Source organism: Xyrauchen texanus, chromosome 5 (assembly GCF_025860055.1).
Source record: "Xyrauchen texanus isolate HMW12.3.18 chromosome 5, RBS_HiC_50CHRs, whole genome shotgun sequence".
Lineage (NCBI taxonomy): Eukaryota > Metazoa > Chordata > Actinopteri > Cypriniformes > Catostomidae > Xyrauchen > Xyrauchen texanus.
Window position 1 is genome coordinate 12,460,274 of NC_068280.1, and position 15,732 is coordinate 12,476,005.

The 15,732-nt window shown below is 39.0% G+C and overlaps 1 protein-coding gene across 1 annotated transcript in view; it reads right to left on the reverse strand.

Annotated features, from left to right (window-relative positions):
• The window catches only part of slc43a1b (solute carrier family 43 member 1b), a 35,397-nt gene extending 27,034 nt beyond the window's left edge, over positions 1-8,363 (reverse strand). The window contains exon 1 of the mRNA XM_052126976.1: positions 8,213-8,363. Within this exon, the coding sequence (XP_051982936.1) occupies positions 8,213-8,223 (11 nt within the window). The 5' untranslated portion in view covers positions 8,224-8,363. The remainder of the gene's footprint in view (positions 1-8,212) is intronic.
• Positions 8,364-15,732: the final 7,369 nt, after the last annotated feature.

The window sequence follows — 15,732 nt, forward strand, 5'->3', positions numbered from 1 at the left end:
GAAGAAGAAGATCTACGATCAAAGAATCGTTGCTTTGCATATAGCTGGAAAAGGGTTACAAAGTTATTTTGAAGGGTTTAGATATTCATCAGTCCAAAGACTTGAAGGAATCATTGGAAATGGTTAACATCTGTGTTAATGACTCATTAGGGTTGAGTAGGGTTGGGTATTGTTTCAATTTTATCTATTCTGATTCCGATTCTGGTTATCGAATCCGGTTCTTATCGAATCTTGGTTCCGATTCCAATAATTATTTGGAGAGAAAAAAAAGAGCAAATACTTCAAGAACAAAAATGTGCCTACCATTTATTCTTGCCACATTTAGGCTATAACCAGTAAATTGTAAATTGTGACAGTTCCCCTTCATTTATAAAAATAAATATTTCACTTTTTTATAAGGAATGATCAACAAAAACAATTACAAACCAAACATTTTTAAGTAAATATAACACAAAAAATAGAATGTAACAAAATATTTAACGGACAGTTACATGGAATATAATGTTCTGTTAGCTAGCTCTGATTCTGATGTGCTATGAGACACAGGAGAATATCAAACAAGGCTAAAGTCCATTGATATTGTGGTGAAAAACTGAGAACCTAATAAAGAATTGCATACCTAAACGAAGGCTCAACCGTAGCAAAAGGATGTAACCACTTCACCACAAATCTTGTCACCACCCGGTGACATTCATCCACTTTCTCCTTGCTCATTTTCCCCTTCATGGCTAAAGTGAATGGAGTTTCTGGCTCTTCAAATAAAGACTGTATCAGTTACGTCATTACTCTATTGATCTCTATTAAACCCAAAAACCAATCTCAACAAAAACAAAATTTTAAACAATGATTCTAAAGTGAATGTCTGCTTATCTGTGTTTTGTACCTTAGGGTGAGATGCTACTGCTAATATTAGCTGTATCTAGTGCGGCAAACACGGTACATTCCTTTAGATTCACGTTGTGTTGAAGTAAATGCTTCATCCTATTGGAGGTGCTTCTTCCCTTGCACGAAATCCTTTTACTGCAGGTGTTGCATTTTGTGGTGTTGTTATCAATTTTAGCATAGCTTAACCAAACCTTGGAGCATTTGCAGCGGTCAAACTCAGCCATGGTGCCGAATGTAATAAACTGTGCTTGTGCTTAATGAAATTAGGTCCTTGTAGCAGGTCCTGGCAGATCAATACAACTGAAAAATGCTTCTTGGAAATGCGAAACCGGTTCTAAAATGGAACCGGTTCTGGATACCCAACCCATTAATAATGAGTCTACTATAAGGAAAAAATGAAAAAGCATGGTGTCCATGGCAGGACACCATGAAGAAAGCTACTGCTTTCCAACAAAAATATTGCTGTGTCCCTAAATTTGCCAAAAGACCACCTTGACATTAAACAATGGTAAATGTTTTGTGGACTGATAAAACTAATGCTGAATTGTTTGGGAAGAACCTGCAGCTATACGAATGGCATAAAAAGGGCACTGCATAGAGGTAGAGGGAGCATCGTGATTTGAGGCTGATTTGCTGCTTCGGGGCCTGGACCACTTGCCATCATCAAGGAAAAGATTAATTCCCAAGTTTATCAAGATATCCTACAAGATAATGTCAGGGTATCTGTGCACCAGCTGAAGCTCAGTAGAAGTTGGGTGATGCAGCAGGACAATGACCCTAAACACTGAAGTAAATCCTCTACAAAATTACTTAAAAAAAATCCACCTTTTGGAGTGGACCAGTCAGAGCCCAGACTTTAACCCAATAGTTATGCTGTGGAATGACCTCAAGAGAGCCATTTACAAGACAAATTAAACATTTTGTACTGCATATTTATTACACTGCCTGGCCAATAAAAGTGGCATACTCTAATATTTAGTTGAACCACCTTTAGCTTTGATTATGATTATGATGTGCATTTGTCGTGGCATTGTTTCGACAACCTTATGCAACGTCACAACATTTATTTCCATCCAGAGTTGCAATAATTTTAGCAATTTTTTGACGGGAGAGTCGAAACACTCCGTTAAGTCTTCTCCAGCACATCAGGGCTAAAAGACTAAAAAAATTACTTAGGAGCCATTGGATCCTAAACTGAAACATTAAAGAGCCAAATGGCTGTTTTTATTCACCAAATCATAGAATTGCTCGATTTAGACTGCTGTTCAGAAACAAGATAGAATGCCGAAGAAAAAGATGACAGCTGATAACCCATTAATCAGAGGTTATTTATAGTAGAGAAGATAAGTTTGCATTCCCTTTTGTCTCATAAATGTTCACACCCCCTTTCACAATTTATAAAAATATAAGAGATAAAAAAATAATTATTATTTAGCACTGTTCTTCACAATATACATTACAGATAATTACATACAGTATGCATCTATTAGTGTGTTGCCTTCTTGAGCATCAATTAATGTTTGCACCACAAGAGTGCAAATTGAGTGAAATCCCAGATGCAGTTTATTGTGCTACTTAAATCCCAATCAATGATTACCAGAAGAAGAAAAAAAGCTACAAAATATACGGGACTTTTAATTATAAAATACACTGAAATACACATGGGACTCTTGTTTTGAAATGTCTGCGTTCCCAGTTGAGAGCTCACTGACGGCTGATTCGCTGAGAAAGTGAATCTGATTCAAACTGTTAACCTGAGCTCCTGAGTTCAAACCCTGTTCTTTTCGGGTGATTCATGTAAAAGATCCGATTCAAAAGAGTAATTTGTTCACGACTCTCTCGTGCTTGGTTTGTTGTTGCGTGCAGTGAGTTCATCACAACAGAACGTATGAAAAGCGGCATGAGACACACTGGTGCACGCTCTAAAGATGTATTCAATAACTCACAAGATAACATCTGACAAAACTGCATTTGAACGCACAGCCCGACTGTTGCCAATGGTGACTAGATTTTAAATTATTATTGCAATCGATTATTTTTGGTTGCATTTGCGACCATTTAAGTTGCAGTCTGGAGCTCTGCACATCCCAAAGACTTTCAATGGGGTTAAGGTCAGGACTCTGTGGTGACCAATTAATGTGTGAAAATGATTCCTCACACTCCCTGAACCACTCTTTCAGAATTTGAGCCCCATGAATCTTGGCATTGTCATCCTGGAATATGCCCGAGCCATCAGGGAAGAAAAAACTCCATTGATTACTTGATCTTTCAGTACATTCAGAAAATCAGCTTACTTCATTTTATTGCCACATATCGTTGCTGAGCCTAGACCTGACCAATTGAAGCAACCCCAGATCATAACACTGCCTCCAGAGGCTTGTACAGTGGGCACTATGCATGACAGGTGCATCACTTCATGCGCTTCCTTTCTTACCCTGATGCACCCATCGCTTTAGAATAGCGTAAATCTGGACTTATCAGACCACATTACTTTTTTCCATTGTTCCACAATCCAATCTTTATGCTCCCTAGCAAATTAAAGTCGTTTTTTGCCGATTAGTCTGACTAACAAGTGGCTTTCTTGTGGCCACACAGCTGTTTAGTCCCAATCCCGTAAGTTCTCATCACATTGTGCATGTGGAACAGTTCTGAAATACAGTAACATCTTTTCCACGTCCATGGGATATGTCTTCCGACATGGTTGTTTAAGAAATGAGAAGCTAGAGGAGGTCATGTGACGCCATGCAAGGAGCAGACGTGTAAATGGCAATCTCTGTGCATTTTACAAGTTTTTAAATATTTTTATGTCATAACCTAGTGAGATGATACACCCAGCTGAGTACATATCTGTTCTTTGAAGTCAACATGGCAAAGAATTAAAAATAATTGGGCTATGGAGATATTAAATGACACGCAAGTTGATACCTCAAGATAGGCCGGCAGACCAGGGACTCGGTTTGGACAGTGCGGCGGGAGAAATTCAACAGTATTCATCTAACAGTCCAACATGTCTGTGATGTTGACGAAAGTTGTTGCTGACTTAGAGGATCTTGCGATCTTGCGAAACGATATGTTGATTGATTACTGCGATGGAAACAAAATTCTCTGAGCTGGTTACAAGAATCAGGGACGTTGAGAGATGGATCAATTATCTGGAGTCATCGGAGAGGGAATTAGTTGCTAATCCACTAGCGAAGTAGATTTGGAACGTGTTTGGGAAAAACTGGAGGATTAAGTAATAGTAATCGGTGAAACAACATCCAAATTGTTGGAATTCCTGAGCATGAAGAATGCAGAGATATGGTGAAATTCCTAGAAGAGCTCTTTCCAAGTCTGCTCAACATAACAGGCCACAAGCTGGAAATCAAGCAAGTCTCTCATTTCATCTGTTGTTGACTACTCAATTGGAAACATATTAGTCTCAGATCACGCCCTGGTGAGTTTAGAGGTGTTGCCACATATGCAGAAAAAGAAATCATGTAGTTGGCGCTTTAATGTATCCCTTTTGAGATAGTACTGAAGTGCTGAATGTCTTCTGATGGCCTCAGAGAATTGACCCGATTAAAATACAGATATACTATTTAATAATACTATTTTGTTGTGGAAGGTGGAGTTTTGGTTATTTAGGGCAAGATTTTGAGTATTTCGAGTCAGGGGACAATGCAGGGAAGCTTTTGGCTAGATATATAAAGCAGAGAGAGTCTTTTTCTACCATTCCCTCAGTGAAATCTGATGGTGGTGAAATTTTTAACTCAGCCATTGATAATAATAATGCTTTTAAATAATTCTATCTTGATATTTATAGTTCCACATCTTCATCTACTGATGAAGATATTAGAAACTTTGTGGAACCATTAGATCTCCCTAAACTGACGACTGAGCAAAATAAGATTCTTGATTCTGAGATAACCTTGGAGAAGTTTGACAAGTTAATTAAGTCCCTACCTACAGTCAAGACTCCGGGGCCAGATGCATTGCAGCTAAATGTTTTAGATTGTATGCTACAGGACTGGCTCCACTTTTGCTAGAAGTTTATACAGAATCATTAAAGAATGGAAATCTTCCACCAACTATGACACAAGCCCGGATCATTCTGAACCTTAAAAATGACAAAGATCCAAGTGAGTGTAAGTGTTACCATCAAATTTCCCTGATCCAGCTAGATTTGTCAACAGTTTTGGCTAACTGGTTAAGTAAAGTTATGTCATCTCTTATACATATAGATCAGGTGGAGTTTATTCAGGGCCGTAGTTCTTCTGATAACATTAGACATTTCATCAATATCATGTGGTCAGTGGCAAATGATCAGACTCCAGTCGCTGCCATCTCATTTGATGCCAAAACGGCATTTGATATGTTAGAATGGGATTATCTTTTTAAGATTTTTGAAATGTACGCATTCAGGAGTACTTTTATTGAATGGATTAAGTTACTTTATAGACACCCGGTAGTGACGGTACAAACAAATGTATTAATTTCAGATTATTTTACTCTGGATAGGGGCACCTGGTAGGATTGCCCTTGTTTTGCCTCACCCTGGAACGATTAGCAACCACGATAACAAAGGAGGATGATTTTTCAGGGGTGAAGGCAGGAGGTGTGGAGCATAAGCATTTGCTTACACAGATGATATTTATTCTTCATCTCTGACCCCAACAGGATTATTAGCTCCTTCTCTAAATGCTCAGGTTACAGAGTCAATTGGCCAAAATCCAAAGATTTGCCTCTGACAGCGTACTGCCCAGTAACAGATTTTCAGCCGGGCACCTTCCAGTGGCCCAAAGAGGGCATTAAGTATTTGGGCATTTTATATCCAGCTAATTTGTATGATTTAGTTAGAGTTCATTTCGACCATTTATCAAAAAGGTTTTCCAGTGACGTGAGCAGGTGGGCGTCATTACATGTATCTATGATTGGGAAGGCTAATGTTATTAAAATGAATTGTATTACAAAATTCAACTACCTGCTACAATCTCTCCCTGTAGATATCCCTCTCTCTTATTTCAAGCAATTTGATAGCATAGTGAAGTCCTTTATTTGAATGATAAACATCCCAGATTACCTTTCAACAAGTTACATAGGCCGATTGACAAAGGTGGGCTAGGCCTACCCAAGTTTTTGTTTTATTATTATGCATTCAGTCTCAAACATTTGGCTCATTGGTCACTTCCACCTGAGAGAGCCCCTCCCTGGTTTCATATTGAACAAGAAGTCCTTGCCACTATTTTGCCATTGCAAAGCCTTTCTGTCAAACTAACCGGAGAAGTTAAGTCACATCCCTTTATCTCACACTTGCACGTGGTTTGGACAAAAGTGTCCAAAGTGTTTAATCTTTAAAAGTTGCTTCGAGCATATGGCTGAACCTTAAATTATGTATTAATAAGTCCCCTTTCTGTTGGTCAGAGTGGATTGTGTGGGGGGTTACTACACTCGGTGACCTGTATGAGAGTGGAGTGTTGAGATCTTTTGAGAATTTTGTTAATCATATTGGGATTCCCAGATCGCAGTTTTATAGGTATTTACAGCTGCACCACCTGCTCTGTATTGTTTTTGGGAGTAGCACATACACCCTAAAATGGCAGATCCTTTGAGAGAGGTGATTACTGCTTTTTGAAAAGGTCATGAGGCATTAGTGTGTTACTCTCTGCTAATTCAGAGTTTGGGGGATGGAGCTTCAACTTCTCTCAAGAGATTATGGGAGAAAGATTTAAACTTGGTATTGGAGGAAGGAGTGTGGACTAGGTTTCTAAAAAATATGAAGTCTGCAGAGATTCAAGGGTTCGCCTTATGCAGTTTAAGATTTTACATAGATTTTATTGGACACCCTCTAGATTGTATAGGCTTGGTCTTAAAGACACACCCACCTGGTGGCAATTCCAATCAGAAGTTGTAGACACAACCCATGTTTTTTGGAGGTGTGTTAATATCCAAGATTTTTGGTTGACAGTTTAGAGTTATTTGCGTGACTTTTTGGGGACTCAAATTTTACTTTGAGTAACACAAATTATTTTAAGAGGTTGGAAGTCAGATGGAGCACCATCATTTCTGGAGTAGTGTGCGGATATGGGGAGGCTGGTAAAAACACTTTGGACCCCAGTCATCCAGCCATTACCATTTAAACTTTTGCCTTCTGGCAGGCGCTACAGATAACTGAGCACCAGAACCGTCAGACACAAGAACAGTTTTTTTCCCTCAGACTATCCACCTCATGAACAGTTAAAATTGCCCCATTGAGAATAATTATGTGCAATACACAGTTTAGTCTTTTTTATATTTATCCAACACATCCAACTCTTCTGTTCTGCCATTTCATTCCTCTGAAAAACAAAATTGCACTGTACAGAACAGATTTGTATTTTGCACTGTACATAACAGATAACAGATTTGTATTAGAATTGCACTGTGTATGCGTGTATTTATGTATGTGTGTGTGTATGTACGTATATGTATAATTATTATTTTGTATAATTCTTTTTATATTATCTATGTCTAGCTGCTGTTTTTGTATTGTTGTGCAATGGAAGTTCCAGTCACCGAGACAAATTCCTTGTATGTGTAAGCATACTAGGCAATAAAGCTGACTCTGATTCTGAATGAGACAAAGTCATTGATAACACATTTTAATGTCACATATTTAATTGTACTTAACGTCTCCCACAGCGTAGTGGATTGTGTCTGAATGTTCAGACCAGTTAACATTTGGAAATGAGGCAGCGGAACGCTGGAACCGGAATGGGGAAATACAGTTTCTGGTCAGAACGAAACGAAATTAAAAACATTTTGTTTTTAATCCCTGGTAGAAAATAATGCCTTCCACTCATGACAAGATTGAATGAACTGGTTTTCCAAAGGTCAAAGACCACTTTCCTAAGTAACACACAAACACACACCGCTAAACAGCTGTTTCCTTCACACTGACTGCAGCTGCTACCTCGTGCTCTGCAACTCACTGGAAGTGCCGCGTTCACTAAAGGAAAACTCGCGCCCATTTAATTGCCTATATCAAGCTGTACAATATAGTGTATGAAACCAAGGTTCATTATTGCAGGCACAAAAAAGAGCGAACTCTCAACAAGAACGTTCCTAATCGTAAACATATAATTACTGACATATTTCGATTTAAGGACATCGTCTCCAATGCAAAATAAGGCATTTCATCATCCAACTGGTATACACTCGCCCTACGAAATTAACTGGTAAAGTCCTATATTTACAAATATGAATCAATGGCATGCGAAAATAATTTATCAAATATTTTTCAGCTCTTTTATAAAGTTGCCAAGAGCGCTGAAACACGCCCAAGCGCATAGAGAGAGGGCAAACTTACCAGTTTCTCATACACTGATATTTATATCTTTCGGGTGAATCTGGTTTTCCCCTGTAAGACTTCTTTGCAGTGCTATAATTTAGCGTTTTCTGTTCGTGCACTCCACGTTATGCCAACACTTGTGTACAAACTACAGAGGAGAGAGGATATGACAAATATTGTCAGCGCTCGCTCTCTCTCTCTCTCACACACACACACTCACACACACACTGCCTCCCTCCCCCTCGCTGGTCTTTTTGTCTATAAATGGCTCCAGGCATTGACCCTCTATACCTCCCCACCTTTCCAAACTGAACGCTATTTATGATTATTTCACACACGAGACTGTCAATGTAAAACAGCCAAAAGCCTGTCAGATGGTAACAGTTCTTCTAGCGCCCTCGTGTGGCTATGACATTATTGACTCGAACGGGGCGATTTGAGTCCCATTGGTATCCGCATGATGACTTAATGTACTGATATCATATACAGGAAACATAGATGGGTCAAAGACGTGAATCCCTTTTTTTTTTGGTCCGGATCTATTAATTTAGTTATTCAAACATACACTAAAATACAATTCATACCAAACAATTATTTGAAAACAGCTCTACTATGACTAACATGTTTGCCATTACTTTTCTTTTCTTCTTTTCTTTCTTTTTATTTATTTTATAGTTTTGAATTCTTTTTTTATTTATTTTTTTGGAGACATTTCGTGATGTAGACAAAAACAGTAAATACACAAATAAAAGTCTCTTTATAAGCAGAAATTCTTGAAAAAATAAATATATTTTGTCATACAAAGTTTGGACAAATATTTTATTATTAAAAATATATATATTTTTTCAAATATTATTCATATTTGAAAAACTTTTGTCCACCAAATGAAAGTCAGGTTGCAGAACCAATATGCAGGGAGCCACTATTGTCATGTGACCAATAAAACAAACAAAAACAAAAAAACAGAGGACCCTTTTATGGGCTCAAGATTGTGTGTGAAGTTTATATACATATACACATATGTGTCTGTACAGGGTTGGGGAGTAACGGAATACATGTAATGGGATTACGTATTTAAAATACAAAATATACTGTAAGTAACTGTATTCCACTACATTTACAATTTAAATAATTGGTATTTAGAATACAGATACATTCAAAAATTATTTTGATTACTGAAGAGATTACTTTGCATTGTATTGTCATTTGTTTCATTTAATATTTTGTCCTTTCAGATGGAAAAATGTATACATATAAATTATGTGATCCAAAGTGCATTTGATCAGCGATGAAACACTTTCTTATGATGTGTTCATATATGAGCAGACAGAGAAGTACGTTTGAAGTAAGTTTGGAGCAAAAGAAATAGAAATAAACCTTATGTAAATTGTCAGCTTTATACTAAGCTAAAATGCTATTTCTAGCCATTTTACATGCACGTGTTACCAGACACGATCATATTTTTATCAAGAATATTGATCTTAATGAAAAAAATCTAGTAAAACCTTTGATATTAGGGTAAAAAACATATTCTTAATAATATTTTTTTTCATTAATTTCCTGCAATAATATCTAAAAATCCTTAAAAATATATATACATTTGATGTTTCTTGTTTTAGAAACAACACTGCATAAGATATTTAGGTTTTTCAGAGAATGTATTTTAACATGTGTATTTTGTCTTACTGTATGGCAGAGTTTTTATAGTCAAAACAGTTGAAAAAAATGTACCAGTGCTGAAGAAGTAATCCAGAGTATTTAAAATACATTACTGACCTTGAGTAATCGATCGGAATAAATTATAAATTACATTTTACAGCATGTATTCTGTAATCTGTGGAATACATTTCAAAAGTAAGCCTCCCAACCCTGTATATATAAAAGATATTTTGAAATATCCATGAAAAGGTCAAACGGACTAACCCTAGCAAACTTCTATGTATTTTTGACTCAAAAATGTATAATATTTGTTTAACAAATCATATGAAATGAATGATTGTGTACAGTCAAGTGCATTTAAAAGGATTGTTTGCCCAAAAATGAAAATAAAAGTAATCCATCTGGTTTACATCATTGGTTTAATTTATATCTTCTGAAGCAATGCAATCACTTGAGTGAGAAACAAATCAAAATTTCAATCTTTTTTAAATATACTGTAAATCTCCACTTTCACTTTCAGTATGTGAAAGTGGATATTTATAAAAAAATTATTTAAATATTTATCTGTTTTTCACCCAAACCAATAATATCACTTATGAAGACATATCTTAAACCGTTGTATGGATTACTTTTATGCTGCCTTTTTATGATTTTTGGAGCTTTAAAGATCTGGTCACAATTCACTTGCATTGTATGGGCCTACAGAGCTTAAATATTCTTCTACAATTTTTTTTTTTTTTTTTTTTTGGTGCTGCTGAAGATAAAAGTCACACATTTTGGATGGCATGAAGGTGAATAAATGATGTGAGAAATTTCCTTTTTGGGTGAACTATCCTTTATGATACATTCAAAATCCATTCATGATGCTGTTCTATATAGCCTACAAATGAACAACACACGCAATTGCAATTTTTTAATTGCCTTAGGCCAGTTCGGTCCTTAGAAGTTCACAATAGTGCAGCGTATTATATGTACTCAAAATTATTATATTATTAATATGCCGTAAATTGCTGTTCAGAGGTTCAAACAACTGCTTGAATAGCACATGGCAGGTGTCACGTGGCACCTGTTACTTTTCTCAACGCTGGTCAGGATGGATCAATCACCGTTGTTTATTATTACTGGATGGATAAGGAATTTAAGAAATCATTGTACAGAAAATGCTGCTGCGGGTTCCCATCCACAGGTACGAATAAAGTGCAATTATCGTTTTTTTAAATAAAAAAATTACAATTAAAATTATAATCCAGTGTAAAAAATTATCACATTAGATACGCATAAAAAGGTCCCGAGATTTGAATGCAGATCAATTAGGGATTCGGTTTTCTGAGCCCTCAAGCGCCCCCTGAAGGAAGAAAGTTTTGTGTCTCAAAGGAAACAGTTTCACAATTTCGGTTCGTTCCTCACGTCACACACAGTGTATGACATTAGAAAACGTAAAAAACACAAACACACACACAACAAACAAACAAACAACCGCCATTCGCCACTAAGTGGCGGTGACGTCACCACGACGCTTGTGCCAGGCTATGTGCACGTTTAGGCCATGTGAAGTGTCGAATGCCCGCTGGCAGGAGGTCACGGGGCAGATCCAACCGGTGACACGGGTCGAATGACTGAGATGACTGGCTGATGCACCACCACCTGTGCCCCCTACTGTGCCAACTTGCAGTGCTTTAGCCACCCTGCGCTCTGCTCGTTGTTGTGAGCGTCGCTCCTCTGCCCTCCGTTGTTGTTGGAGGGCGACTGCCTCCAACTGGCCAGCAGCATCCTTCACAAGCCTCCTCCAAAGAGGCCGATCTTGACACTGCTGGTACCAGTCATCGGCAAGTCCACTCAGCTCCACATCCCCCTGTACCACATCACTCCATCTCTTCTCCAGCCCATGCTGCGCCCGCTTAGCCCCCTCTATCCGGCTGAACAAAAACTGTTTAGGCATGCGGTGGCCGGGCATGCGGGCTACATGACCCAGCCAACGCAACCTTGCCTGCCGGAGGAGCTCACCGATGGGACTTTGTCCACATCTTTCAAAGACTTGTGAGCTCCTCACACAATCCAGCCTGGATAAACCCAGGATGGATCTTAGGCAGGCCAGCCTAAATGTTTCGAGCCGGCGATGAAGTTCCATTAGGGGGGTCCACGTTTCGCAAGCATAGAGAAGGGAGGGAATGACCGTGGCCGAGAATACTTGAAGCTTTGTGCGGAGCGACAAACCGGGTAGCTTCCATACAGCGTTTCGCAACCGATGAAAAGATAATGCTGCTCGACTGATTCGGAGTGAGACCTCTGCTGTCAAACCAGAGCTGGTCATAAGCACACTTCCCAGGTATGGTAAACACTCCACTCTCTCCACAACTGCCTCATCACCAATTGGGAGCTGTGGGGTTGTAGTGTCCGGTGGTACATAATACCCAGGAAGGTGCTTGGTTTTGGTTGGGCTGGTGGTAAGGCCCCATCTCTTAGTGGCAAGCTCCAGGTTCATCAGCAGCGCCTCCAACTCCTCCTCTGAGTGAGCAGCAATCACCAGATCATCAGCATACATAATGTGGTTGACCAATAGGGAGCCATCCCTTGACTGCACCCGGGCATCGATCAACCTCCCATTATATCTGTACCAGATGGAAATTCCTCCAGTACAGTCATCGAAGGCTTCACGAACCACATGGTGGAAATAGATATTAAATAATGTGGGGGCCAGAGGACATCCCTGTCGCACTCCAAGGTGAACAGGGAATGGCTCCGACTCTCGACCACGTAGTTTTACCCGGGCCCGCTCGCCATCATGAAGGTCCTTAATGATCACGAGCAGTGGGTCTGGGACTCTGAAAGCACGAAGAACAACCCAGAGCCCAGGCCTACTGATGGCATCATATGCCTTGACCAGGTCAATAAAGCAGAGATGTAGGTCTTGCTGGAATTCCCTACACCTCTGCTGTAGCAGACGGACAGAGAATATGGCATCTGTGCAAGACCGCCCCTTCCTGAAACCACACTGGGGCTCCGCAAGTCTCTCCTCAGCGTGTCTGGCAAGGCGATGTTGAATAATCCTTGCCAGGACCTTTCCTGGCACACTGAGGAGTGATATGCCCCTATAGTTATTGCAATCTGAGCGGTCCCCCTTTTTAAAGAGAGGGACCACCAGGGCATCCTTCCAATCCTGCGGAACCAACCCAGTGGTCCAGACTGTTGTTATGATGTCATGTAGGGCAGTCTGTGCACAAACACCACCCTCCTTCAGCATTTCACTGGGGAGATCATCTCTGCCCGGTGCCTTTCCTGGCCTCAGGCTCTGGATCGCCTTCAGTACTTCCTCCAAAGATGGCACCTCAGCCAGCCACCCACAGGGAGCAACTTCTTCCTTCAATATTTGTGGCACCGCAGCCCCAGCAGGGTCATCTCCACTTTGTCCCACGGTGTTTTCCAGTCTCAGAGACTTCCCCTCACCCAGGACCTCACAGAAATGCTCAGCAAATCTGTAAACCTGTTTCTGGGGGTCGGAGATTGGATCACCGTTCTTTCCCCTACACACACACACACACACACACACACACACACACACACACACACACACACACACACACACACACACACACACACAAAACATAAATCTTCTATAATTGTAATTTTGGTACAATTCTTGGCATCCCGCTTTGAACCTTACTAATCATGTCCCTGATCATGCTTACCATTTTTCTGACACAAGGGGCCTCTTACAAGGAGATCATCATATTTGGGGGTCCTTGGCATAACAACTGTTGTGATCCCCCCATTGTCCTAGATAGAATTCAAAGGCCCCCCAATTTAGGCCAAGATATTTTCTCTAGTGCTTCTGCTGTAATGATGACAAAGCTGCTTGTTTTCTAATTTTATTAACAAATTTAGGAATGGTCATAGTTCAAAACAATTAACACAATTAATTGTGTGGATTCCAGAAGTTTCAAGAATGGTATGCTCTTAAAAATAAATATAGTTGTTGTAAAGATTATTATATTATAGCTTCTTTAAGGGAAGGGATAATTTTTTAAAGGAATTAAAATTATATTCCAGATGTGTTTGCCTTTCTTTCTTCTGCAGAACCCAAATTATGATTTTTAGAAGAACATTTCAGCTCTGTAGGTCCATACAATGCAAGTGAATGGTGACCAGAACTTTGAATCTCAAAAAAAAAAAAAAAAAGGCAGCATAAAAGTAATCCATAAGACTCCAGTGGTTTAATCAATGTCTTCAGAAGTAATATGATAAGTGTGGGTGAGAAACAGATCAATACTTAATTATTATTTTACTATAAAAATCCACTTTTACTTTCACATTCTTCTTTTGTTTTTTGGCAGTTTTCATTCTTTGTGCATATCGCCACCTACTGGTCGGAGGTGGTCAAAGTCGGAAACTTTGAAGAGCCAAATGAAGTGAATAATTACATGCACTAAAAAGGTTCAGATCACTGAGTCTGCTTTTTAAAAGAAAACTATGGTTGTGGGAGTCTGCTAGGATGCTGCTTCGTTCTTGTTTTTCTTAGCTTTATTTAACTTTGACTTAGAATTCTCAGTGTCAAATTTCGATTTTGTATTCTACATCTAGTGATTGATAGGCATAAACTGAAGGCACGCAAAATACATGCTGGGGCAGGTATCCTGACATAGGATGTGCTTATTGCACAAGGTTACGGATAAATAGGAAATCTGTACACATTTACTAATGCTGGAAAGTGACTCTTCTTTCACTCATGCTGGTGTGCCTTGATTTAACAGAAAATAAACATGCTTCTTCCAGCAAGCTGATTTTTTTATTAATTCAGATGAAGAAGAGCAATAGGGATTGGTCATTGGATTGATGGGAATTGCAACACCTGGCTGCTGGTAAAAATGGGAAACTATTCCTGATGACATCATTGATTCTTTCCATGTGGAGGATGTGACAGCAGGTACTGTATAGTGAAATAAATTCTAATGAATCAAAATTAGTGCTGAGGCATGTCCAATCAACACACTCTACACACCCACACACATAAAAATACCATACATTTGCTGACCTGTTAGGACAGCTTCAGACAGAATGTTGAAAACTGTGAAAGTTTGTGTCCAGTGCTGGATGTTTATGATGAAATTACACAAGACGTCTTGTATATATTAGATGGAGCATTCAGCACAGTTGCAGAAGTGGTGGCACAGACAGAGATCTCTGACAGGGCACCAAACTCTGAAACACTACCGGCAAAGACTTTGGAAACGAACACGTCTCAGTACCATCACCAAGGAGAGACAAGTAAGTATAAAGGAGCCTGAGGGATTGAACATACAACTTTGCTTTCTACACATTTGATCCAATTGATGGGTTTTGCTTTACAGTGCATGCTGGGATTTACACCTTGTTACTGATGCTGTATGTGAGGTCAGGCAACCCTGCCCCATACAACATATCATCCTGCACCAATATAAGGATGCAGGCAGGCAAGATCATCGAAAAGCTGCAAAACGGAAAGCCACATGTAAGTGTGTGAGCAATATCAGTCTTAAAAAGTATTTATTTAATTTTTTTGTAAACTTAACAAGCTAATCAGAATTGATTCTATATATTTAGCCCACAACTGTGCCAAGTATTGGCAATGTCATCCCTGTCAAAAATAGCTGCGAAGAGGTGAGTAGCTTTGACAGTTTCTTTTAGTTTTCTGGTAGAATTTAGTTTATTGGAAGTTCACAGCATCTGACAAAATATTTATCTTTTTCAGTCAAAGTGTGCCATTTTAAAGAAACTTGTGGATTACAATAGCTGTGGGTTTAAATTTGAAGATGATATCAAGAAGGACATGAAAGGCCTAATTGAAAATTTACAGGTATTGAAAAGTGTTATAGATGAATACAGTAATTGGTAAATGTAACACA